The following is a 25,687-nucleotide window of genomic DNA, read 5'->3' as shown; positions in this document are numbered from 1 at the left end:
TGCTCATCAGCCTCTGGGCTTCATGGCTGATGCAAAATAACAGGAAATCATAGAAAATCTGGTTCTAATGTTCTCCTTTCCCTTCCCTAAACTAGATTTCGAGTGCTGGCAATTGGAGAAGACACAAATCAAAGCACAAAAGAGGATAATCTGAGCAGGTGAGTAGCAGTAGCACCACTTTCCTCATTAGAACCAGGCCACATCAGCCCTTCCCATCTGTGGGAGTCATATAAAGAGTGTCCTAATTCAGTGTTTTCATCTGTTTGTTGCAGTGTATAAATTTATTAACAGAAAAATACTTTGAGCAGACTGCAGGGGCCTCTGACAGAGATTTGGTAGATAAAATGATAACAGAGATGACCTCAAAATTATTTTATCACTGGGACAACAGTGTACATTTTCTGTGTGGGTGTTGTATCTTAAGAGGAGGAGATGTTATCAGGGAAGCTTTGTGTCAGATTATCTGGACTGATCCAAAAATTCAGGGTGGAAGGTGAGGGAAACCTTTTAACAGATTTTAACAGAATCTTTTAAACAGATTCCTTTACGTGAATGAGCTGTAGGATCTCGTGCCTCTATGCTTCTATTTCAGAAGCAGGTGATGGAATTTGTATATTTTTGTGCTGGTTTAATAAGTACCTCATGTTCAAAAATCACCAGGAATAAATGTTTTTCTCTTCTTTCTTTTTTCTTTCAGTATTTATGATATTCATTTTCTAGTGCTGCAGAATCTGATTCAGAGCACACTGGCACTCTCAGATCACCAGATGGAATCTTGCCAGTCATTTCAGGTATGTTTCAGGCGAGTGTCTGGACCAAACTTCACTGCTCATAGAATCCTGGAATTGTTTAGGTTGGAAAAAACCTTTAAGATCATCAAGTCCAACCATCAGCCCAGCACTGCCAAGGCCACCACTAAACCATGTCCCCAAGTGCCACATCCACATGTGGTCATGGAACCCTAAAGTTTCTCCTCCCTCCATTGGCACATTCCTTTTTCAAATGGGAGAAAAGAAACCCAGAAACTTGGATTTGTATCCATTATGTGAGGAGTATTCTGCTTTTAGGAAATTATATATTGTAGGAAGATTTTCAGTTTGTTTTCTCTCTGAGGATGAGAGTGCAAGATGTGAGGTTGAAACAATCCCCTAAAACCACATGAAATAAGCTCCACATCACTTCCAGTAGGTCAAGCTGTACCATGCTTTAGTGCCCACCTGAGCAGCTGGAATGTTCCGGAGGAGATATCACAAAAACAATCCTAATACCCAGTTGACACTGGTGTTGGGGGGGCCTCTCCAGGGGAGCCTTGGGGACTACAAAAAGAGATCATCAGTCAGTCAAGTGCTTAAGTAAGGTCAAAGTTCAAAGGGAGTTTAACATCTCATAAACAAGAGTGGAACCTGGATAGCCAAGCCCACAGAACCAAGTGTTTCTGCTGAAATGAGGGGAAGAATTTACCAAAATGTGTGGCAAAGGAGCATTTTTCATATCTATAATTCCAGTGGGAGCCCAATCCCATTTCGAGTATCAAGTGTTGTGCAGTATTTAATTAATTTAATTGGCATTTACCATGGCAAGTCTGAAAGGCCATAAATGGAGCAGAGGAGTGAAGTGAACTTATAAGGATAATTTTCCTTCTGGCTTGTTGCTTCCCACCCATTGAGTGGCTGTGAGCTGGGTGATGCAGAGCTGTCACTGGGGGTGTCTTGCAGACGTTCCGGCTGTACCGGGAGTACCGGGATGACATCCTGGTGAAGGCTTTCCTGGAGTGCCAGAGCAGGAGCCTGGTGAACCGGCGCAGGGTCAACCACACGCTGGGGCCCAAGAAGAGCCGTGCCCTGCCCTTCGCGCCCATGTCCTACCAGCTGTCCCAGAGCTACTACAGGTGGGTGGCAGGGGGACACTGCTGGGCTTGGAGCAAAGGAAAACGTCTACCCCAGCGTGGCATGGAGGTGACAACACACGAGAAGTGTCTGGAGTGAGGAACCTTCAGCTGAGGCTGCAGAGGAAGGTGAAGGTGGAGCTGACATCAGTCAGTCCTTAGGTGGGGAGCAATCAGGGCACTGAGGGAATAGGGCCAAGAGCTGGGCAGGACTTCAGAGACACATGGAGAGGGGAGGAGATGCAGCACCACAGTTGTAATGTGGTGGGAAGATTTCTTTAGCATTCCTGTGAAGCAGCAGATGATATCTTTGCTTTTTATTTGCTGTATGCTACCTGACCTTTACACAGTACATGAGCACCTAATGTTCTGGAAATAGTGAAAGAACTAGTGAAAAAGTAGAAGAGTGAAAGCAGGTGTGTAAGGTGCTTGGTCACCAGCTCTAGCATGAAACTTCAATTGTTTGGCTCTTTTGCACTCCATAATTGTAAAACTCAGAGCAGATTTTAAAGGATTTGTGCTTCTTTGCGGTTTTGTGCAGGGTTTTTACGTGGCGCTTCCCCAGTACCATTTGTACAGAGTCCTTCCAGTTCCTGGAGAAGCTCAAGGATGCTGAAAAATCAGACCAGCCACACAACTTCACATTTAAAGATGAAGAAAATGCATCATCAGAAGACATGGTGGCATTTCCAATGGATGGCCCTGGTGGCCAGTGTGTGGCCATGCTTTCCCTGTTCTCCCTGGGACTGGTGGCTGTGAATGTGAGAATCCCAGAGCAGATCATTGTGGTGGACAGCTCTATGGTGGAAAATGAAGTGATAAAAAGGTAAATGCCGTTATTTGCATTAGATAATACAGTTTGGGGATAACTTAGATGAAACTGGACAGGAATTAGAATTTGTTGCACTGCACTGTGGCGTTTTTACTGTGCTATTGTTTAGATTTTTATTTCTGAGGAGACTTAATGGCACTTAGGTTAGTGGCTGTCATTATAACCCTGGGCTGCGTTTGCCTTCACATGTGACATTTCAATTGCTTGGCACTTCAGTGCCATCAGAGCTGACATGGAAAGAAGAGCACTGGCTGCTACAGGAGCATTTTCATCAGCGTTGTGCCTTGGCATGTCACACAGACTGAGAGGGTTGGTAACAAGGTTTCAGCTTTATCAGTGGAACCTCTCACCACAGCAGTGCTTCTGTGCACCGTCTCCTCTTGGATTTCATTTTCCTGCAAGCCTGCAGCAATGGCATGAACTGAAACTGTCCCCAGGCAGTGGGAGCCTGGGAGCCCTTTTCCTTACAGTCATTATGTGCTTTCTTAAAAGTGCAACTACAATCTCTTAGTAATTTGACCTGCTGCTTCCTATTGTGAATACACATGGAAAACACTTCGTTCTCTTTCTCTTTAGAGCAGTTTAGTACCTACTTGAGGATTGTTATTGTGGTCCCTCTCCCATAGTGTGCTGTTCTTTAAAATGAGCAGCTTCGGTTCCTTCACTTTATTCACGTTACCCAGTTCTCTGTCTTTCTCATTATTTTCTTCTGCACTGAATTGTGATGTCAAAAAACAAATGCCATGCTCTTGCTGGCAGCTCTGTGCCAATTCCATCTTGTTATATAGGTGAAACACCTGCTAATGCATCCCAGGATTCTGAAGGGCCATGGCCTTGCCAAAAAAATAGCAGCCAAAACTCCCCAGTGCAGCGATCCATGCGCAGCTTATAATTCCTGTGACTCACCTAACAAGCTGCTTTTCCTTTATCTGGTTAATTGTTCCCTCTCTGTGTGGAGGGACAGATGCAGAGTACTGTAACATAAATAACATGTATTTGTCATAGGGAATTACTCCCTGCTCTTTTCCAGGCTGATTCTCCAGTGTGCTGGAGATACTGTGAATACAAATCCCAGCTTCTCATATACTTGCAGTGTCCTCAGCTGGGTGATCCTGTACAAGCTGAATGAGCTGTTTTATCAGCCAGGTCATTAACAAAAATCCACTGAGCCCTGGACTGGTCCCATTGCTGAGTAGGGGCATCTTGAGTTGTGCACTCACTATTTATTCTAAATAATGTGTTCCGTTTCAATTTTAAGTGTGTTTTAAAATAAGGTACTTAAGGTCTATCTCATTTTAGAAATGATTGGAAGTAACCTTTCATTGTCCCTAACATAACCTGCTTAAAACAGAGGCGACTTCAGAGTTAGATCAGGTTGTTCAGAGCCTTCAGCTTTATACATAGTGACTCCTACCATGTCCTGGAATAGCGTTGGTGTGACGAAGTTTGTGTCTGGGAATCCATCCTGGCTGCTACTTCTGTTCTTTCCTTGACTTGGAGGATGTCTGCAGTTTGGTTTTTGGTGGTTTTTTAATTATTGTTTTTTAAAGTAACTGAAATCTGTAACTGTCTCTCCTCCTTTTCACCTGAAAAGTAAACAGTCTGCCCCATCCTGCAGCATCCCTTGTGCTCTCATGTCTCACAGATGTTCCCTCAAGATGAAGCATCTGCTGAACCAAAGAGCTTCAGCACTGGAAGCTGAGATATTTTGGGTTCAGTTCAACACATTTGCAAAAAAAGTGAGAGTTTCCTTTCCCAGGGAGCTTTAGTGTGTTTCCTTTTCTGTAGTTCTTGTTCTCAATGCTGTAAATCAGCCTGGTGTGGACACCACCCCAGCTCTCCAGGACTGAAGCCCAGAGTGCAGGAGCGCCGTGTCCTTGCTCTGCTCAGTGTCATGAATCACTTTCTTCTTTTGGGAAAAAAACCAACAAATCCAACCTCCTTTGTTTGCTGTAGCTTGGGAAAAGAAGGACTTGAGGATGACGATGATGACGATGATGACTTGGACGACAGCTCTGGAGGCAAACGCAGAATCGAAGTGAAACCTCGCCAAGCCTCTCACACCAATTATTTACTGATGAGAGGTTACTACTCCCCTGGCATTGTCAGCACACGCAACCTGAGCCCCAGTGACAACATCGTGGTCAACTCCTGCCAGGTGAAGGTCAGGCTCAGATGTACCCCCATCCCAGGAAGGCTCAGCTCTCCAGGTTAGTTCTGTTTGACCTAGAAGTGGCTTGGAGCAGGAGAGATGGTGAACTCACCTGCTGAGGAATTGATTTAAACAAAGCCCCCTAACAGGAACATTCTGTTTCCATTACACATCAAGTTGGTGAGGCTTTCTCTCTTGATTTAAAACAGATGGCAGACTTAGGCTTTTGTTGGTAACAAGGCCTGGTCTCTGTTTCATGTTGTGTTAAACTGTTACTGCAATCTGTCCTCTGCCCTGTTACCCCTCTCCAGGAGATTTTTGAGTCCCTTCAACAACTTAAAATACCATATGATGTCACACAGGCTTTCTCTTCTGTAAAGAGAAAAGAAAATCTTTCAGAGCTCCTTGAATGGAAATTCTCATTTAACTTGTCTCATGCATGCAGGTGCTAAAATAGTGGTGTCCAATATCTGTCCTCTTAACCTCAGTAATTTAAACATTTTTATGATAGAGCTTGACTGTGTGCAGTTCACCAGCAGAGCCCCTTCTTAAAGAGCTCTTGTTTTCAGCTGTAATGCAAATGTATCCATTTGCATCCAAGAGCCTTGAGCTCTTCAGCTGAAATGGCCTGGTGCTGCCCTTGTCCATTTCCACTGCTGTTGTGACAGAGGTAAAACAGAAATTCTTTCTCCTGTCTCTGCTGCCTCTCCTGCCCTCCAGCTGTGCTGAGCTGACTGCTCATTACAGCTGAGCCCATTTTTCCTTGGCAGCTGCCCTGAAAGTTCCAGAGGCCTGCAGGGAAAAGGGAAGGGAGCAGAAGAGCAGTGCCAGAGCTGCACCCTCATCAGGCAGGACTGGGATAGGGGTTACATGGCTTCAGTTGTGGATACTCTGTACAGGGGGGTCACGTTGGGGCAGTGCTGCACCTGCCACTGAACACAGAGATGCTTTGTTGAACTCATTGTCTAAAGCATTGTCAAGTGGTAGTTCAAAACTGTATCTGGTCAACAGCTTTCTGCTGTGGACTTTTTGATTAAAAGTGTCCTCTACAGCATTTCCTTGCCCTAGAATTTTCACTTGACCTTCTTCAAGAAAAAAGGAGAGAATTCCCTCATTAACTCAGAGCTGAGCTGACCCAGTGTTAGAGAGAACACCACTAGGTGCTCACTGCCTTCCAGCCATAATTCACTTTGCTGGGAGGGTGAGCCCTTGTAAACCAGTTTGCTTCTCTTTACAGGTCTTTTCAGACAGATAGACAAAGCAGAAAGAGAAAAGGAAACTGCAGCAATGAAGAGGGAAAGCTGAGCTCTGTTTCTAATTGCTCTAGAACACCTCTAACCTGTCTTCCTGCAGTGTGTTGCACAGTAACTGCTGCTTTACAGCTTAAACTCCCATGGTTTATTTGCTTTGCAGTGCCCTCCCTGCTGGATCACATGGCTGTGGGCATCTCCTGCCTCCCTGAAACTTTCACCAGGCTGATAAAAATCCAGGAAGAAAACTATGAGGTGGAGAAGTTTCTCCATGTGTGTGCAGAGCGTTATGGGTACAACCCTGGGGACATGGCAGCTGCTCTGGAGATCAGGAAGGCCATAGAGGCCACTTCCCACTTTGGGATTTGCAAAGCTGAGCTGAGCAAATGTTTCTGCAGCTATGAACAGGTGGAAGCTGAACGCAGCAGGAGCTTGGAGCAGTACGTTCAGGTGGGTTTACAGCTGCTTTCCATACATTAATGTTTGCATGCTTAGTATTCCCCTTGAACAGGACAATCTTCCAGGCTGTCAGAAGCAGCTATAAATTGAACAGAGTTATTTATGTTAGGCAGGAGATCACACACCACACCTGAAAGCAATCTTGCCTCAAAGTTAGGAAGGCAAAAAATTAAAGCAGCACTTAATCAAAGACAGAAATGGACTGTTTCAGAAACCTAGAGGTGCTAACATCAACCTTTGGAAGCAAAGTACTTGTTCCCAGTTATATTTTTAGCTTACTTTAGGCTGAAGAAAAACACCTCATGCTGTAATTTCAGGAAGCTTTAAGGGGTAAAACATCTTTTCAACTTCAGTGCAGCTGGGAACAAAACTGAATATTCTACTAAACTCTCACTCCTCCCATGTAAATCATGACAACTCCATGACACTGGGTTAAAGTGACATTTGTCAGTGAAAGCTCCTGAGACAATTTGTTGTGGGGTTTTTTGTTTTTTGCAGGACCTCATTGAAATGCAGCAGGTTTTAGAAGTCGGAGGCCACACTGTCAGACTGGTGGCAATCGTGTTTGCCAAGCCCTGGCTGCTACGCTCGGTGTGCCTGAAGAGCAAAGCAGAGGATGCTGAGCAGCCAGGGGCAGACACTGCTCTCCCAGATGTGCCACAGGAACACCTGCCCTCGGAGCCAGGGAAAGGACAGGAATGTCTGGGAGAGGAGGAGCAGCTGGGAAAAGACACACAGTGTGCCAGTGATGAGGAGCCCCCGAGGAAGAGATGTAAGACTGATGTCCCCCAGGGTGATGGTCACCTCTGCCAGGGTGCACAGCCTGCTCTGGCCAGTGCAGATGGCAGGAACTTGGATGCAGCTGTTTCTGAGCCTGTCCCAAGGACAGAAGCTGTTACTGGGGGTGAAGAAGCTCCAGGAGGAGGCTCCCTGGGAGGGCAGGAAGAACCCCCAGCTGAACTCCCAGAGCCTGCTGCAGAGCCTGTGGATGTGGACACTTACAAGGAACAAGATAAATCTCATTCTGAGGACAAAGAGCTGGAAGTAGAGAACGATAAGCTCAGCACTGAGCACAGCAAGCAGATCCCTATCCCTGAGCAATCAGCCAGTGAGCAGGATGATGATCTTTCCTACTTCCAGGAGAACCCAGGAGTCTCTAAAGGTATGGAGAGTCCTCTGCATCCCTGAAATACAAACCAGCTCATCAGCAGTTGATCCCAAACCAGTAGCTCCACTTTGTAAGCAAATCCTAGATTCTTTATTCAGCTGTACCAGAGAGATTGTCTTTTCTCACAGATAAATTGGCATAACACTAATTCATCTGGAAGGTCTCAGAGTTTTCAAATACATCACATAATCCTTCCTATGCCTTTTGCTGGAATGCCTAGTCCAGAAGTATGTTTTCCTTAGAAACTTGTTTCCATGTCTTAACCTTTTCCAGAATAATTTGGATCTGAAGTTTCTCATCTCTGGCTTTAGTCCAAAGGTCAGGCATCTCTAAGCCTAGAAAACACAGCACTGCTGGTGTGCATTTAGCTGGAATGTCCATGGCTAAAAGTCCTAAACTCATTAAACCACTCACCAGGAAGCAGCACATGCCAGTGAGATTAACAGCCTCATTTGTAACCCAATTGGACTTCATTTTCCTTCCCTTTTTGCTGCCAGTTTTCTAATTGCTAGTAGTTCTTGCCAGACTTTACATTTAGTAGTTTGTGGGGGATTTCATTTTGGTTTGGTTTTTATGAGCTCTCATCTCAGACTGAACCACAAGCTCACTGCTCCTGTGGTACCTTGCCAAGCCCTGCCAGTACCCAGGTCCAGAGAGTGATCCCTAACATCCCACAGTTTGGGATTGTTTAACTGGAGCCTTCCTGCAGGAAATGCACTCGAGGTTGTCTAAACAGCAGAGACCTCAGCAGTTCTTAAATTAAACTACTGAAGTACTCTCCTGGATTTAACATGCTTGACTTGTTTGCAGCATAAGAGGGAAAAAACAGGAGTTCTGTTATCAAACACAGAGTTCCCACTAGCCAGTGAATGTTTACATGTGCTTAAGCCAAAGCTGTTACCCTCTGGGTGTGGTAGGAATACCTCTTTAAGTAATTGTCTAATTAAAACCCATGACATAATGTAATGAGAGTTGCAGAGACAGCCTTTGCTTTGAAACTGAGCCCTGCTGGAATCCTGAGTTTGCATTCACATGTCCAGCTCCTTGGAGTTCTGCCCAGCTTCCCTCTGATTTCCAGGAGCTTTAGGTTAGCCAGACCCCTGGGAGAGCTCCAGGCTGAGACCCTGCACAGCTCTCTGTGAAGCTCAGTTCTTTCAGCCCATACAATCACCATGGTTCATCCGGACTTCTAGGAGTAAAACCTGCTGGGACTGGGGAAAGGAGCCACAAAAAGCTGGGTTGAGTGAAGAGATGTGGTTGTGGGAGGAGGTGTGGGAAGAGTGTGCTGCAGGCAGGGCAGAGGGGCAGCTCAGAGCTCCCCAAAACTGAGAGCAGCACGTGGAGTAGTTTGCTGCAGTGGTTTCCTTAGCAAGCTCTTGCACTTCACAGCTTGGCCACCTTTAACTCTCCTTCCATTAGATAAGGAGTTTGAGTTAATTAGAAAATTTATGTCCTTTTCTTTCCAGGAAGCTCCATGACAGATGTCTCCCAGGCAGCCAGGGACCGGTGAGTAAGAGAGATGTCTGCAGAATACCAAACACTTGGCACTGCCTAAAGAGTACTGGAAGCAGTGGTTTGGAAACCTCAGTTTTGTGCTCTGATGAGCAGTGAGCATTGATGATGGAGAAACCTCACTCCATTGTTCCTGTTAATGTTCATTGTGCTCCTGTGCATGCTGAAATAAATGTCTCTGATAGATATTTTTACCCAAAAACCAACAAACTCCAAATATCAGAGGACCAAAACTGATTTTACTGCTCAAGTAAGCCCAGTGCCAGCTTCCAGTGCCCAGGAAAGGCCTGGAGAAACTGCAGTATGAGAAATGTGAATTTCCACACAGGGAATGTCTTTTGGACAGCAAAATGCTAAAAATTAGGAATTTTCTTCCCATCAGAGCACTGCTGCTGCATGGTGCATGTCTTGGATAACTTATGGAGGATATTAGAGCAAAGCTTCCCTGCTCATCGAGACCCAAGGCAGCTGCTGGTGCTAAAAGGGGTGAACCCCTAGTGAAAAATGCAGATTTGGTAAAGCAGCACCAACCCTCACTCAGAGCAGCCACAGGATTAAAATGGATGTGGGGAGAACCTGTGTTAGGCAGCAATTGTAATGATGAGGAACCTGTCCCAAAGAATTGCTGCCAGCTGAGTTTGAAGTGTCTTTGGCAGGGCCTGTGAGGACGTTTGCTTCATCGGGAGGCCGTGGAGGACCGTGGATGGGAAGCTGAACAAGCCGGTGTGCAAGGGGATGATGGAGGCCGTGCTCTACCACGTGATGACCAAGCCGGGCGTGACGCAGGCCGGGCTGCTGCAGCACTACAGCGGCGTCCTGCAGCCCGTGGCCGTGCTGGAGATCCTGCAGGTACAGCAGGGACAGCGCTGCAGGCCCAGGGAAATGGGGAAACCAACCTGCTGCTCCCTTGGGTGTCAATTATCCAAAGGCAGAGCGAGGCACTGCTCGCAGTGAGGGAGGAGGGAAGGCTGATTTACAGTGTTGGCACTGATTTTACAGTTTGAGATTGCTTCTGAAATGTATGTACAGGGAGGTGAAAGTCTAGGTAGGGGGCTTGTCAACATGAAACTCTAGGTTGAGTGTTTAATGCAGTGGTATCACAGGATCATGGAATAGTTTGGGTTGGAAGGAACCTTCTCCCAATCACCACAGATAATCCAACTATTTTTAATTTCTTTTTTCTTATATACTTTCTAGATGGGTAATCTTCCATGAGAATCAAACTGAAACATGTCTGTGCTAGATAATGTGTAAATCTGACCTTCTGACCTGCCTACACGTCCTTAATTGTCAAACAAAAGATGGCAATAAAATTTTGAGTTTCTTATAATTTTGTTCCCACATTTTGACATTCAATTGCCACCACTGCTACTTTGGACATGGAACTTCAATTTCTTTCTTTTTTTCCTGTAAATATTCAGAATCTTAAGCAGAGCCTTCCCAAAGGCATGACTTCCCTGCTAACTGGAAATCCATTTTCCAGTGTCCATGTGCCATTTCTTCCCCAGGGCTTGTACCCCGTGGTGACAGTGCCAGCTGGGAGTGTTGCCACTCGTGGGTATCCTGTTCTGGGTGTTCCAGTATGGATTCCTGGGAAATGTGAATTCAAACCCACAAAATCAAGCAGTTAATTACCTCTACATTTTACAGAGTGGAGAACTTCGATCTAAATTCTGTGCCAATGAATTCACTAAGAACTGGTTTTGAAACCACGGACAGTTTGTCATACACCTATTAACCATTAATATAGACTGGCACAGAAGTCTGGGATTGACATCCAGAGCAGCCTTAGATTTTTTTAACTGGTCCTAAATGTTGACATCTTTTGCTGAGCACCCTCTGTGTCGGTAACCATGTATCAATCACTGTGCTTGAAAGTAGCTAAATACATCCACCTATAGCCGGAGCTTGCATGTTTTTGTTAAGCTGTTTATCCTTTTTAGCTTTGTGTGTAACCATGGGCTCCTCAGGGGCTCAAGTGAAGCTACTTTTCGTATAAATTTCTGAGAACACTGTAGATAGAGCAACAGTCACAGCTTTTTTATATGTATATTTATTTATTTTTTTTTGCAACTGCCCAAATTGATATACGTCAATGTTTTTGCAGGGTCTGGAAACTCTCGGTTGCATCAGACGATTCTACATGAAAAAGCCATCCCCCGTGTCACTCTTTTCTCAGCCAACTGTGGAAGAACAACTACAGAATCCCAAACTGAGTGAAAGCCCAACCATCTACTACGAGCCTACAATAGATTGTACTCTCAGGCTGGGGAGAGTCTTCCCCTGTGACATGAACTGGAATAAATGGGTGCAGATTATCCCTGTATAGAAAGGGTAAAGCTGATCATTTGAAATTGGCTTAGCCTGTGGGAGAGAGTGCTCATGCAGATTAAATGTTACAATTTGTGCTCCGTTATGTTTTTATTAAATTATTTATCCTTTTTACTTCTGAACGTATTTAAACCGAGAATAAAGCTTGGTGTTAAAACACAAGTAATACGTGATCCTACTTGCAGTACATCTCCTTTTATCAGTTATTGGTTGCAGTGTATAGTTTGCAGTTTGTGCCTTAAGTGACAGGTTTTTCACAGGTCACAGCGAAGGCCTCTTTTTCTCATTTTTGGCTCTGTTTAAGGCCACAACGTCAACGCTTCACCTCTGCTTTGCCTTCTGTGCCGTGGCACAGCAGCTGCCCCAGGGCTGGGCTTTCCTCACCGTGCTTCAGCTCGGTCACCGCCAGGCCCGTCTGTTTCCAGCACGGCTTTATCACCCCTGCCCTCCCCGGGGCCGCAGCTCCGGGCTGGAGCCCGTTCCCCGTCCCTGCCAGGCCCAAAGGAACCACTCAGCATCCGCTTGTTTGCCGGCAGAGCCTCGTTTATTGCAGGAGCCGCGGCCCCGCTCCCCGCGGCCCCTCAGTCCCGCCAGCGGTGCCCGCACTGCGGGTTGCAGCACTTGTAGAAGGTGGTCATAGGCTCGTCGGCCGAGCGCGTCTGGATCTGCATGAAGTAGGCGCGGGGGTGCTCGCACTTGGGGCACGGCTCTGCGGGGACAACGCCGTGAGGGGCCGGCGGGGCAGAGCGAGCCCCCGCGGCCCCGCGGCCCGGCCCTACCTGCCGTGGAGTCCACGTTCTCCCAGGCCGCGGCGCCGCCCAGCACATCGTCCACCTCCTTCAGCCGCGGGTACTTCCTGCTCGTCACCTGCGGGAGCGGCACCGGGAGCCCTCAGCGGGCACGGGGGCCCCGGGCAGCACTCACCGGGCCCCGGGCCCCCGCCTCGAGCCGCCCCCGCGCCCCCCGCGCCCCCCGGTACCTTCCGCGTGACGTTGCGCACGTAGGGACAGGTGGTGCAGGCGAAGCGGTGGCAGCGCGGCCCCTCCTCGGCCACCAGCACGTTCCCGCAGGCCGGGCAGAAGAGCAGCATCGCCGGTTCCGCCGCGCCGCCCGCCCCTTCCGGCGATGGCGGCCGAGCAGCCGGCGGAGGAGCCGCCCGAGGAGCTGGCGCACGCCGAGGTGCTGGAGCTGTTCCAGGCGGCGCTGGCGCGGCTGCTGCAGGACCCGCTGCTCTGCGACCTCCCCCCGCAGGTGCGCCCGGGGCGCGGGGCCGGGCCGGGCCGGCGGGGCAGGGCTCACGGCCGTCTCACTCGCCCGTAGGTGACGGCGGAGGAGATCGGCTCGCAGGTGGCCCTGGAGTACGGGCAGGCCATGACGGTGCGGGTGTGCAAGGCGGACGGCGAGACCGTGCGTGCGTGCGGGGCCGGGGCGGGCGGGGGCCCGGGGCGCGGCGGGCGGGCCTGATCCGGCTCTCCCCGCCCCGCAGCCGTGGTGGTGGTGCAGAACGCCTCGGTGCTGGAGCTGAAGAAGGCGCTGCGGAGGCACATTCAGCTGAGGCAGGCCCGGCAGGGCGGTGTCCAGCACCTGAGCTGGTGAGAGGGGCCGGGCGGGCGGCTCGGGAGCGCGTCCCACCCCAGACCCCCTCCCGAGGCTCCCCCTGAGTGCTTTTCCCCCAGGAAGTACATCTGGAGGACGTACCACCTAACGTACAATGGAGAGAAGCTGGCGGATGACAGGAAGAAGCTGAGAGAGTGAGTAACTGAGCGCTGGGGGCTGAGAGGAGCCCACGCAGCATCCCCACGGGCTGGGCTGAGGTGCGAGGCCGTGCCCTGGGTCAGGGGGTCCTGTGCTGGAAAGTGGCTGGGAGGTGGGACAGCACTGCCCACAGAAGTGGGACAGGCAGACTGAGGCTCTCTGCAGGTCAGGATGGCCTTAGGGGGTTCTTCAGCCACCGCTGTCCTGTGCTGGGTTCAGCCGGTTCAGACCAGCCCACAGAACCCTTGGCCATCTCTCCCAAACTCCTGCAGAATGGTTACTGTTACTCAGCTCGGCACAGATGTAGGATAAGAAGGAACAGGAAACAGGAACTGCCCAGGGAAGTTATGGATGCCCCAGCCCTGGCAGTGGTCAAAGCCAGGCTAGATAAGGCTTTGATGAACCTGGTCCAGTGAGGGGTGGCGTGTCCATGGCAGGGGTGTTGGGACTGGATGGTCTGTAAGGTCCACTCCAACCCCATAACATTCCAGGATTCTATGAAGAAACCCAAGGATGGGTGTTGATTTTTGGAGGTGCTCAGCCACATCTCAGTATGGTAACAACACTGACAGGTGATTCCTGTGTTTCTCTGCCCATTCTTGAGGTGAGGAGGCAAGAGGCACTTCCCAGCAGTGCTGGGTCTGCCAGCCTGTTGCAGACCAGTGAGAAAAGGTGGTCAGAAGTACTAAAAATACAGCAAGACAGCCCTAATCAAAGCTGTCCTTGGAAGAGTGAGCCTGAGTGACAGATGTTGCAGTTAAGGGGTTGTTGCAGTTAAAGGCAGATGAGCAGATCCTTCAGTGCTGGCAGCACATCCCACTGCCGAGAATTTCAATGTGTCCTCTAGTAGAGCACAGCATGGCAGTGCAGGAGTCCATCTGTCCCTGGGAAAGATGAAGCTATCCCTATAGCTTTCACAGCTTGTTTTTCCTGGGAAGCTGGAAGTCAACAACCTCTCTGTTCAGGTACGGCATCAGGAACCGGGATGAGGTCAGCTTCATAAAGAAGCTCCACAAGTAACCTTGGGGTAAGTCCTGAATGCCCATTAGGCATTCCCCCATCTTCCCCAGGCCATGGTGTTGAGGCTCAGAGCTGATGCTGCTGCTCTGTGCTGGCTGGCAGAGTATTTCTGAACATCTGCACAGGGCTGGCACCTGGTTCCAGATCCTGGTAATGTTTGTGCTCCTCTCGGGGCAGGGAATGGTAACTCAGCTACTCCAGGGAACAGACAGTGGGAGCAGCAGCAGGAATAACTGACTAGGTTTAGATTCTCAATCTGCTTCTACATTGTCTTTAAACTCATTAAACACAGTGTTCCTTTGGTGCTGTGATTCCTTCCAGGACCTTGCTTTCTTTTAGGCTTTCTGAATGTCTGGAAATCATTGTCAGGAGTGTGGCTGTGTTTCTAACTCATGCAGACATAATTCTGGTATTAATCCTGCTATTTTGAGAGAGTTGTGCACACAAATACACGATGGGGCCAACACTCTCAGGCTTAGTAAGTTTTAAAATATGCTTTTAAAAACAGTCACAGTGCCTGAAGAACAGGAGTAAGAGCAGCTTGTCCAAAGCCTGGTGTTGTTTTGCTGCTCCAGGTAGCTGGGTTAAAAAACTGTTCCTTTTAGACCACAGTTACCTTTTATTCCTCTTTTAACACTGCCATATTTTCAAGATCCAGTATAATAAAATGTGTGCCCTAACAACAGCCACCTGTTCCAGGGTGCCTGTGACCAGCAGTCACCTCTGGCACTGGCTGATCCCTCCTGGACCATCACAGCAGTGTGGTGAGAAGAGCCCAGCAAGCAGTAATTATTGTCACTGACAAGTATTTTCTTTCTTAAACAGAGAGAGCAGATAATCCAGCCCTACCAAGACCAGACTGTGGATTCAGCACCTTCCTGGAGGAGAAGGCTGTCACACTTCAAAGAGGAGCAAACTCCACTGACTGGACATTCTTGTGTTTTTACAGTTGCTGTTTGTGGTGTTTGCCTCTGAGCTGTATGTGGATTCCAAGGATTAAAGAGGCCCTCTGGTTTTCTGGGGCTCCTCAGGCCCTTATTTCCAGCTCCAGATCTGTATCTGGCTGGTTTGGGTGCTCCACAGGGTACAGGAAATAGCAGAAATGAGATTAAATAACAAAGGTAGGCACAGACTACTCAGAACAATTCACAGTAGCTAAAACGCTACCTCACCATTTAATCACCACCTTAGCAGTAGTAAACAACTCTGGTTAAAAATGTAGTATTGAAACTAGTGTAATAAAAATAATGGCAGCAGAAAAGGTTCAATACAATTGAACAAGGCACAAACATTCTGTTTTTCAGAGTCTTCTGAGATAAGGCAAACCATGCCTGCCAAGTGCTAAGGAGACAGTTTAAATTAACCGCGGGCAGGGTTAGAAGTGTCACTGGATTAGAGGCTTTGTCCCCATGGAACTGGCACAGCAATGCAAAGACAGTCCATCTCCAGGGCCTGCTCGAGAAGCCAGTCTTTGCTGTCAGTGGAGCTGTGCATCCAGGTCGTATTTCTCGCAGAATTTGTCTGTGAAGGGTATACAAGTGAGGAACTCGCACCACTCGCATTTGATGGGGTAGAAATAGAACAGAATCACCAGTCCTGAGAAGAGTGCAATGAAGATGAGCTGGAAAACTATAATTTGGCATCGTTTCCTATATAAATCAAACTTCCCAAAGCTAATGTAGGGCAGGAAGGCAAAGGAGAGGAAGAAACCACTGATAAATCCTGAAATGTGAGCGAAATTATCAATCCAAGGCAGGAGGCCAAAGGCGAAAAGAAAGAGCACCACAGCCAGCAGCTTGAAGAAGGCCCTCCATGGGCGTGCCAGGATTTGCCAACTCTGGAAGAGCTCCACAAAGAGACAGGCCAGAATTCCAAACTGGGATCCTGCAGGGCCAACCTGCAGAAGAAGAGCATTACAAATAATGTCAGGCTCATGCCACCTGCCTGGCCTCTCTAATCAGCTGCAGGAATTAGTCACTTCTTACTCAATTCCTGTTCAGTGGTTCTTGGCAGAGAGACTCTGCAACTTCATCCATATAACAGGGTGCCAGGAGTAAAGGGGCCTGCTTGGATTTAGGATCAAGGTGTGAGGCTAAAGAGGGTCCATCTGGTTCAAGTTGCCAGAGGGGAGAAGCCCTTGAAGGCCATCCCCTGGCTCCCCCCACCCACCATGCAGTTTTCCTCATGAAAGGAGCTGGAAGGCAGTCCTGCAGAGCCAAGCAGTCTCCTGTGGGCAAGGTGAGCTTTGCTCTTTGCCACTCTCACACGGAGAGCGTCTGACACCAGGTACAGCACTTGATTCCGAGCCTGCCTGGGGCTTCTCTCACCCTGTGGTTGGACAATCCCCCATCTGTTATGGAGGCAGCCTTTTTCCTGCAGCCAGCCCAGGCCTGGAAAGCCCATGGTACCCCGGGGGGTGTTGCTGCTCAGGAGTTAATGACTGTGTGGTGCCGTGGAGCTACAAGTGCCAAGGCTGCCAAGGCTGTGGTGAGCCCAGCTCTGCTGGCTCTGCCTCAGCCACAGAGGCACAGGAATGTAGAGAAGGGTTGTGCTCAGGGCAAGTTACCAGGACCCTGGGCTGCAGGAGACCCACCTCTGCTCTGTAGGGTAGAAATATTGCACTGGCAAGGTTCCCAGTGATGCCACTGAGAAGGTAGATGATAGAGATGCGGTGCCATCCTGCCAGCTTCTCTAGGTCCCGCAGGATCGTCATTTGGAAACAGACTGAAACCAGACAGTGCAGGATCCTGCCAAGTGCAGAGTACAGGAGCTGAAGCAGCAGCCACTGAAGTCACCCCTGTGCTCGTGTTCTGTCCCCAGCCTTGCTGAGAGTTCCTGCTCTGGCCTTACCCATGCCACTAATCCCTCCCAACAAACACGGGATGGCAAACCTTGGCAGAGAGCTCAGCATCCCTGTGTCCCCCACAAGGGACAGCCACAACCCTCACAGCAATCCCTGGGCTGAGGGTGCCCCCACCCCAGCAGTGGAAGTTGTACACCTCTGCTTACCCAGCGTGGAGGAAAAGCGAGAGCCAGAGGCGGTAGAACTGGTCAGGGACTTCTGGATTTAGGAAAGGAAGGAGCCCACAGACATCATCCATGCAGTGCACCTAGGGCAGAAGTGGGTGTTGAGGGGCTCTTTTCCAAGCCCAGGGCAGGCCGCAGATAGCCCTGGAAGAGGGCCTCCCCTCCCACTTCTCTGTTGAACCATGTCCCCAGCCTTGTCTCCAACACAAATTTTTATGACCCCATCCTTTCCCTGTGGCAGCTTTAAGCCCTCATTTTTCAGCCCAGCACCCAGAGCTGAGGCATCTGCTCGCCCACGAAGCAGACTGTGGATTCTTCTCCCACTGCTTTCTCAGTGGTCCTTGCTGGGCTTTACCAGCTGCCAGCCCAAGTCCCAAACTGGCCCCCAAAGGAGGACACATGCAGCCAGCTCTGCCCCTCCAGTCAGGAGCAGCAGCTTCCCCCAGGCTCAGGGTGGGACAGGACACAGGACCCACACCTACTCTGCAGCACTGCCACCCCAGATCCTGCCAAGCTGCTGGGGGCACCTGGAGGGAGAAGGGCAGCCATACAACCCCCCCAGCTGCACCCTTACCTGAGAGCAGAGCGTTGCTTCCTCATGGAAGTAGCCCCGCATAAATTCACAATACTCGCGGGAGGTTATTTCACACCTGCAGGAGGCACAAGTCGCACATGGGAAGCACAATGGATCATTCCTGTGCCCTCCCAGGCCACCCACTCTCCTTTCCTCATCCCATCCATAAGAACTGATGCCTTCAGCTGCTCCTGACATGCTGTGGTGTCTCAGCAAAGGCACCAATTCCCATTTGAGCCCAGTGCCTCTCCACACACCCCGCTCCTCCAGGAATGCCTCCACAGACCTTCATGCCAGGGCTCCAAGGCAGGTCCTAAAGCTGCTGTTTAGAGCTGGGAAGAAGCACCAGAGCCTGGGGAAGCTGTGCCTCAGACTGGGGGAGTCTTGTGCCTCTGCAGCTGGCACAGGGGAAGGGGGGGCTATGTCAAGAGTGTCCTGGTCATGACTTTCAGGGACAGAGAAGCTCCTTGGGGCAGCCACACATTTTTCTCCCTAGCAGGGAAAGCGAAGCCCAAGCACTGGGTTACTACTCAAGTTCAGGGACAATATGAGAAAACCAGCATTCTCCTCTTTTGCAAACCCAGAGTGGGTCATTTCCCGGCATCTCCTTTGAGTGCCCAGGGACTGCAGGCTGGGGACAATAGAGCCTGTCAGGAACAAGCTGGCCATTCCTAAGGAAAAGTGCAGGACTCCCCACCAGAATTATTCAATCCCTCCATACTGCAGGAGCAGTGGAGTGAGGTGCCCTGCTGTGCCACAGACTGAGGCTGGCTGTTAACTCCTGCTCATCCCAGACTCCTGCTCCATCTGGCAGACCTGTCATGGCTCTCTGTCCCACCCTTTTCAGCAGGGCTGTGGGCTGTGTGTGGAAAGGACAAGGAGGCCAAATGGCTGTATCTACCACCTGAAAAGGCCCCGTGTCTCACCCAAACACCCAGCCCCTCCATACAGGTAAAACTCACTACCTTCCCTTGGTCCCAATGCAGCAGGGCCGGCCCGTAATCACACAGTCCATGTGGAGGTGGTTGGTGTAATTCCCAGCACTGTTTTTTGTGCAGATCTGGAAAACAACAACAGGCTGCAGTCAGACAGCCACAGCTTTGCTTGCTGGCTGGGTAAAATCAAAACAGCCCCTTGGGAAGAAGCCAGATCCCAGACACAGCTCCCTCTGACAGCAGGACGGTGCCTGATGCTCCAGCTGCCTGAGCATCAGGTGACACCTCCTCTGCAGCCCAAGGCTGAGCTGGTTTCCATCTCCCTGTTACCCTGACAGGATCCAGGGGCTTTAGCTGGCACAGGACAACTTTTGTTGTTGGAGGCCTTTGAGCCTTGGCTGGGCAGAGCACAGCTGCCCCGAGCTGGTGTTTGTGACAAGCAGCAGAAGCTCTGCCCTCCCACCAGCACAGCTGGGGCTGTGCACAGGGGGATGCAAGTGCCACCCTGCAGCTGCCCTGCAGGCCCTGTGCCTCTGGCCATGCTCACCGGCCACTTGGTGATGTCATCTGGCCACTCGTGCGGCTCCATCGAGGCTGGCTGCTCACACACCCTGCAGCAACAAAGCACAGGTCAGCCTGAGAAATACCCTTCCCCAGCACCAGCTAGGATCTCCACACTCTGCCTGTGCCCAGGCTGCCATTCCACACCTCCCTGTGTCCCTGGCTGCTGACACTGACACATTAGACCACATCAGCCTCAGCCTCCTTCCAGCAGAGATCACAGAAAGCACACAGCTGCCCAGCAACAAACTGGATCCTTTCCAGGTGGGCACACCCCACGGGCAGGAATTCACCTGGTTTCAGCTCTACATCAGTGCCTGTGCCAGGGCACCCAGCAGCTGGCTGGGCTCCTGGACAGAGGTGTGCTAGGCTCCTGACTGCTGCACCCCACAGGGAGCAGGGAGCAGGTGAGGAGGAGGAGAAGGTTGAGGAAGGCACCCACAGCTCACAACAGGCCACTGTTCAGGTGAGCAGCCCACAACAGAGACCAGGGGCGAGCAGAAATATGATCACACCCTGCATCAGCCTCCCCTGCAGTGTAGGGACATCACTGCCCCACAGCCCTCCAGAGCAGCTGCTGCCTCATCCAGCAATCCACTGGCCTGGGACTGACTCTCCAGCATCTCTCCAACGATGGCAGCTGGGCCAGGCAGGACCTACCTGGGGTCCTGATGACAAACAGAGCCGAACTGCCTCTTGTTTCCTGCCAGCATCGGAGTGCTGGGGTGATGGGGCCACTTCACCCACACAGCCAGCGTGGACTGCAGGAGAGAGGAGAGGTGTCACCATGAAGCCCAGAGAAAGAGGCATCAGCAGAAGTGGCCCTGAGCCTGCAGGGCTGGCAGGAAAGGGCCATGGCACTCACTGAGCACTCCTCCTCCGAGGTCTGCACGCAGCCTGACTTGTCATTGCGCACGCAGCACGCCGAGTGCTTCTCCTTCTCCCGCTTGGCGCTGATGAAGCTGTGCACCTGCTGGTCCTGCCTCATGCACGGGGAGAACTTGGCCCCCAGGTGGATCAGGGCCTCCTGGCAGAGATGGAAACACTCAGCTCAGCCAATGGACAGGCAACAATGCAGTTCTGGGGGAACTGCAGACTCAAGGGCCAGGGACAAGTCCTGCATGATGAAGGCCAACACACAGCATGCACATTCTCCATATTTGCTTTGGAGACAAGTCCAGAACAAAAGTTCAGGGATTTCTTTGCCCATAGCCCCACGAAGGCTAGCACTGTGGCTGGGAAAGAAAACTTTGTGATGTTTCCTCTTAATTTTCATCTTTCCCAGGGGAATGGCATCAGGAAAGCTGTCACACACCATACAACTTCTGCATTTTTTCCAACCCCGTGCTTGTCTTTGTAGGAACAGTGTGCAAGGTCCATCCCAACCTCCAGGCACCCCATTCTGCAGGGCACGTGGGGGTGGCAGCGCTGCTGCTCCCTAGCAGTGACAGCAGATCCCTGAGCTGCAAGCAGCAGAGGGCTCTGCTCCATGGGGTGGCACAGCTGCAGCACACAGACCCCCATCCACCCACTAACAGTCCCACCAGTGGCACTCACTGAGCTGGGGCCGATCCAGAAGTTTTCCTGCTGAACATATTTGACATTTTCATAAACCCCTCTGTTTCGCAAGACCTACAAGGATAGAAAGCAAAAGCCCTGTGAGCTCCAGCCCCCAGGGTCAGCAGGGCAAGCATCAGGGAGTACTGAAAACAGTCCCCACAATGAACAGGAATCCCCACAGCCAATGACAGGACCCACAGCTTTCTCCAACTGGTCTTTTGCAGGATCACATGTAAAGCCCCATCACAATATGGGTAGCTTCATGTTAAGGTTTCATTTAAAATGTCTATCTCTGGCTACTTCAACTTTCAAGAAATCCCAGGGCCTGGAGCCCTTGGAGTGGCCTGAGCCTGCACAAAGCTCCACAGAGCAGCACAGGTAGCACCCATAGGCAGTGCAGGTCCAGGTGCTCGTGGCAGTGCTCTGGAAGCTATCAGATATGGAGCTGAGATGCTCCCCAGAACATCTCCTGCAAGGAGCAGGGACGTGGCTGTAGAAGTACCTGTACCCCAGGAACCTTTCACAAGGTGTGGGAAGGCTACAAACAGCTTCAAGATCAGCTCCCAAAGTCACACAAGTCTCTTCTGCTCCTGGCAGAAGCTAAATCCTGCAACTGTTGTGAAAACTTAGCTCAAGTTTGAAGTATTTCCCTACCCTGACCATCCTTCTGGTCTCCACCAGGAGGGGAACAAGCTGTTTGGAAGTGCTGCCAGCACAGCCACGGTGCTGTGTGTCAGATATAACCTGATATCAGGAGCAACATGGCTGCAGGAGGGAGAGGAGGAGGTGTGGGGGCTCCCAGAGAGCCTCCAGGCAGCCCCCCAGGGCTGCACAGCCAGCAGTCAGCCCAGGAGGCACGGAGCCAGTTTGCTGTGACACAACAGCTGAGGGCTGAAACTCAATCACACTCCAGGCACATCAGGGGGATTCACTTACTGAATCAACAGTTTCATGCTGTGAGAACCCCACAGGGGCGATGCCGTAGATGCACACAGCGAGGATGGTGATGAGTGAATGCACGAAGGTGACCCAGTAAGTGAAGAAAGGCCTGGATGGAGGGAAGGGGAAAGGATCAGAGGCAGAAACACAGGCATATTACATCTATTAACACAAGAGAGGGGAAAAGCAGCTGTTTTCCCCCAGAAACCTCACCAAAATCTGGGGCACATGGCCAGGATCACCTAGGAGTGCACAGGGCAGGAGGCAATGACCTAAGGTCTTGCTGAAAACAGAACCTGTTTACTCTGATTCCCCCATTACCCTGGACAACCACCCTTTCCCAAGAAAACATCCATGAGAGCACCGAAGCCTGACGTTGAACTGCGCTGTGTGTCTGAAATAATGGCTCTAGGGGGATGATGAGGGATAGCTGAGCCTTGCTGTTCACCACAGGACAGTGGTGGTGGCACAGAGACCTGCAGTTCCCCCAGGCAGCAGAGACACGGACACACTGTGAGGAGCTGGGTGAGGTCCCAGTGCACGGTGGCACAGACACACTGCTGGCTCCAAGGGACAGAGATGGGGAGGCTCAGCAGCACACAGTGACCCAAATCCCCCAGGGCCAGCAGCTGTGCTGGGAACACCCCGAGAGTGCAGCTCTCACCTGTGGTCATCCATGTCCTCGATCTGCCGCTTGACGTAGCTGTCGATGCGCTTGCGGTAGGTCCTGTTGGTCAGCTTGCCCACCATGCCCAGCCCGTAGGGCCTCTTCTCCTTGGCAAAGAGCTTCCTCACAGGGACAGCGATGCGCTGGCCTCGCTTCTGGGGGCTCACGCTCACCACCTCCTGCCGCAAGCGCACCTTGGGCTGCGCCAGGCCCCCGTCCTTCTGCTTCCTCCAGCCTCGCTCCAGAGGGCTGAAATCAAACGCAGGACAGCGGTAGGGACCAGCCTTTCCGTGGTCTTTGGTGGCAGCACAGCCTCTGTCTGTCCCACCCCCTCTAGGCAGCAGCTGAGGGCAGACAAGGTGCCCTGAAGTGGGAGCTGTATTTCAGCTGTATTACACAGAGCCAATAAATGAAAGCACAGAAGTGGCAGAAAGCAGAGCACACACACAGAAAGTGGCATAAGGCAGCTGTACCAAACAAAGCTCCACCACTGAGGAGCTCTTGAGGCTTTCCAGTGTTTCAGGCTGAAACAGGGAGGCTGCAACAGGCACCTCTGCAGCCTCAGGCACATCTACTTCCTCCCCTATTTCAATCCTCTTACTCTGCCCTCTGCTATGAAATGGAAGTGGAGTTTAGCCCAGCAGTGGAAACACCCACCTTTAAGTGGAAATATCCACCTTTAAATGTCATTTCAATGTCTCATTTCAATGAGATTGGCAAATTGACAAAATGACAGTGGCAAATTGGACAAATCCAAGCAGCTTCCCAGACAAAGAAAGCAGTGTTGTCACATGCTGTACCAACTACCTCTCATAATCTCTCTTCCATTCCTCCCTTATTTGTACTAATGTGTGCATTTTTCAGAATAAAATAAAAAAGCAGGCTTCAATGACACAATAAAAATCCCAAGCATCCTGAGCTGAAAGAAGGCTTTTTTGTCAAAATAGATCTGATGAATATTGCACAGGTTACTGATAAATAATACCTACTTTTTAAGTCTCCATCACATCCAGATAGTTTTGTATTTCCTTGCTGTTAGACAGCAGGGTGCAGATCACATCTGCAGCACTCAGACCTGACCAAACAAACCCAACTATCTCCCACTTCACCATCCTCATTGCCTGGCACAGCAGCAGGCATGCTCTGGACATGTGCTCTGCTCCAGTGTACCTCCTCTGGCTTCCTAAACATCCCACTCTGCACAAAGACATTGTTTGTCAGAAGTGCTGAGAGGAAACAGCCGACAATCTTCTGAAAGGTGACTAGAGTATCTGGAGAGATCATGACAGCTCTGAACTACGGGCAAGCAACAGGATAAGGGAGAATCTGAACCTCTGTAGCCAAAATACTGCTGGAAGCTTCAGCTCTTTTCACATTGCACCTTGAAGGAGATGCATTTGAATATCCAAACTTCCCCTTGGGAAGTCCTTCTCCAGCAGAAGGTGCAGATTCCACTGCAGCCTGCCCTTGCCCAAGAGGTCAAGAGGTTTCTGTGTGGTGGATGTGCTGCTTCCTGGTATTTCCAGTACTGGAAATCTCCCCATGCCCAAACAAACATCTCACCACGTGAAAGGACACCCAGCTGCGACTGATAACAGCTCTCTGAAGTGTGAAAAAAAAGTCTTTTCCTCAATAAATAAAACTATTTAAGGAGATTCAAAGGGAGCCAAGAAGACTGAAACCATCTCAGAGGAGTGACAACAAACTCCCACCATTTGTGCTTCCCCTTATGTTAAACTGAGTCAAGTTCTTGGAAACACTTGAAGGGAAAGTGCCAGCACAGCAAGACGGGCTGAGAGCAGCAGAACCACAACAAGGACCTCCCTGTCTGCTCCATGTTCACACCCAGCAGAGCTCTCTGCCGGGGTGAGCTGACTCGGAAGCAACACAGAGCAATTACTCAGTACCAGTTACTCAGGTGGAAAAAATCCAGGCACACAGTACAGCACCACCCACATATTTGTAGGGCTCTCAGCATCAGTGCCACACCTTTCTCTCATTTCAAGTGAGGAATGCAGCCCAGCTTGACACTCTGCAATGCTTCACCGCTCCTTGGAGCATGACAACATTTACTGGTGACTGTGGCAATGGCAACAGCTTTCTCACTTTGCCATGCTCTCCATAGCCAAAGGCTGGGCCCTCAGCATCCTCACAGCTGATTTGAAGTGTCTTTTGCTTCCTCAAGGCATGATACAATCTCTGAAACACGTTAGTATGAGGCTGGAAGCTGCTGGAGTGACTGCAGAAGTGGCCTCAGAGTCACCTTTCACACACATGGGTAGCTGGGACAGGAGGTTTCAGCTGGATTTAAAGAAAACCCATCATTGCACTGCTCTGAGCTCTGCACCAAGCACCCTCAGCACTCAGATCTTGGCTTCCTCCATGCAGGAGGCCCCACTCCAAATGGGTTGGCTACCCCATGTTAGAATTTGACAGCTACCATGAAGATACTCACAGTAGTAAGTGGCTTCTTTCAAGCTCATTTTTGTCCAAGGCACCTCCTGTGAGATCTGTCTGATCTGGAGGTTTCACCTCAGCATCTTTGATTGCAGCTTCCGATGGTGACTCGAACACTTCATCCGGGTAAGTGGAGAGCTCTTCGTGAAGGACTCCTTCCTGGGCAGAGAGACAGCAGTCCCATCAGAAGAAGCCAACATCCCATTTGAGACAGCAGCCCTGGCAGAAAGCAGTGCTGCTCTTAAAACACACAGTCCTGCCAGAAGCAGAGTCCTGCTCTGCCTCTGGGCCAGCCCCATGCCAGACCTGCCCCTCACCCGAGCGAAGAAGGAAGTGTCAAGCTCATCTGGGAAATCCACCGTGTCCTCCTCCAGGAAGCTGGCAGGGGTGAAGCTGCGCCGCTGGGCCCTCCTCAGGGTGCTGTCCTTCACAGAGCGGCCCTGCAGCCAGGGACAGGGGCATGGAGAACCCAGAAACCTGAGCCCCCAGCTCACAAACCCACCCCAGCCAGTGCACATCAGCCCAAGAGCTGAGCTTGGCTCATGCTTGTGGATGGAGCACAGCAGACGTGACGTGTGACACCTTTCTGGTGAGGCTCACAGC

General features: G+C 50.6%; 4 protein-coding genes across 15 annotated transcripts in view; 2 read left to right on the top strand and 2 right to left on the bottom strand.

Annotated features, from left to right (window-relative positions):
- Nucleotides 1-12,097, top strand: part of GTF3C1 (general transcription factor IIIC subunit 1) — a 38,216-nt gene extending 26,119 nt beyond the window's left edge. Inside the window, exons 28-37 of one of the 4 annotated variants that reach the window (XM_014252568.2) lie at nt 96-158; nt 698-791; nt 1,716-1,888; nt 2,427-2,711; nt 4,674-4,927; nt 6,283-6,569; nt 7,077-7,740; nt 9,213-9,252; nt 9,915-10,107; nt 11,366-12,097. In XM_014252568.2, the coding sequence (XP_014108043.2) occupies nt 96-158; nt 698-791; nt 1,716-1,888; nt 2,427-2,711; nt 4,674-4,927; nt 6,283-6,569; nt 7,077-7,740; nt 9,213-9,252; nt 9,915-10,107; nt 11,366-11,587 (2,275 nt within the window). In that variant the 3' untranslated portion in view covers nt 11,588-12,097. The remainder of the gene's footprint in view (nt 1-95; nt 159-697; nt 792-1,715; nt 1,889-2,426; nt 2,712-4,673; nt 4,928-6,282; nt 6,570-7,076; nt 7,741-9,212; nt 9,253-9,914; nt 10,108-11,365) is intronic. The other 3 variants (XM_014252567.2, XM_088063976.1, XM_014252570.2) reach the window with 3 other exon arrangements.
- A 13-nt stretch (nt 12,098-12,110) lies between these two features.
- Nucleotides 12,111-12,700, bottom strand: POLR3K (RNA polymerase III subunit K). Its single transcript, XM_005522858.3, has 3 exons — nt 12,569-12,700; nt 12,369-12,456; nt 12,111-12,298 (listed from the first exon to the last, which is right to left on the bottom strand). Exons 1-3 carry the CDS (start codon nt 12,677-12,679, stop codon nt 12,171-12,173), a joined length of 327 nt encoding a protein of 108 aa, XP_005522915.1. The 5' UTR covers nt 12,680-12,700; the 3' UTR covers nt 12,111-12,170.
- Nucleotides 12,701-12,714: 14 nt separating this feature from the next.
- Nucleotides 12,715-15,380, top strand: SNRNP25 (small nuclear ribonucleoprotein U11/U12 subunit 25). The gene is made up of 6 exons (XM_014252577.2): nt 12,715-12,840; nt 12,910-13,000; nt 13,076-13,181; nt 13,266-13,340; nt 14,310-14,371; nt 15,190-15,380. Exons 1-5 carry the CDS (start codon nt 12,715-12,717, stop codon nt 14,362-14,364), a joined length of 453 nt encoding a protein of 150 aa, XP_014108052.2. The 3' UTR covers nt 14,365-14,371; nt 15,190-15,380.
- A 124-nt stretch (nt 15,381-15,504) lies between these two features.
- RHBDF1 (rhomboid 5 homolog 1) overlaps nt 15,505-25,687 on the bottom strand; it is a 37,193-nt gene continuing 27,010 nt past the window's right edge. For all 9 annotated transcript variants that reach the window (XM_088063984.1, XM_014252572.2, XM_088063983.1 and 6 more), the window contains 13 exons: nt 25,402-25,524; nt 25,083-25,243; nt 22,625-22,876; nt 21,958-22,069; nt 21,019-21,093; nt 20,327-20,488; nt 20,122-20,222; nt 19,448-19,511; nt 18,931-19,025; nt 17,966-18,041; nt 17,374-17,474; nt 16,958-17,111; nt 15,505-16,261 (listed from right to left, as the gene is read on the bottom strand). In XM_088063984.1, the coding sequence (XP_087920110.1) occupies nt 15,842-16,261; nt 16,958-17,111; nt 17,374-17,474; nt 17,966-18,041; nt 18,931-19,025; nt 19,448-19,511; nt 20,122-20,222; nt 20,327-20,488; nt 21,019-21,093; nt 21,958-22,069; nt 22,625-22,876; nt 25,083-25,243; nt 25,402-25,524 (1,896 nt within the window). In that variant the 3' untranslated portion in view covers nt 15,505-15,841. The remainder of the gene's footprint in view (nt 16,262-16,957; nt 17,112-17,373; nt 17,475-17,965; nt 18,042-18,930; nt 19,026-19,447; nt 19,512-20,121; nt 20,223-20,326; nt 20,489-21,018; nt 21,094-21,957; nt 22,070-22,624; nt 22,877-25,082; nt 25,244-25,401; nt 25,525-25,687) is intronic.

Source organism: Pseudopodoces humilis, chromosome 18 (genome assembly GCF_049639895.1).
Source record: "Pseudopodoces humilis isolate 2021_Gansu_Grassland_sample_001 chromosome 18, ASM4963989v1, whole genome shotgun sequence".
Lineage (NCBI taxonomy): Eukaryota > Metazoa > Chordata > Aves > Passeriformes > Paridae > Pseudopodoces > Pseudopodoces humilis.
Note: the sequence above shows the minus strand (reverse complement) of the source record. Positions and strands in the feature narration are given on the sequence as shown.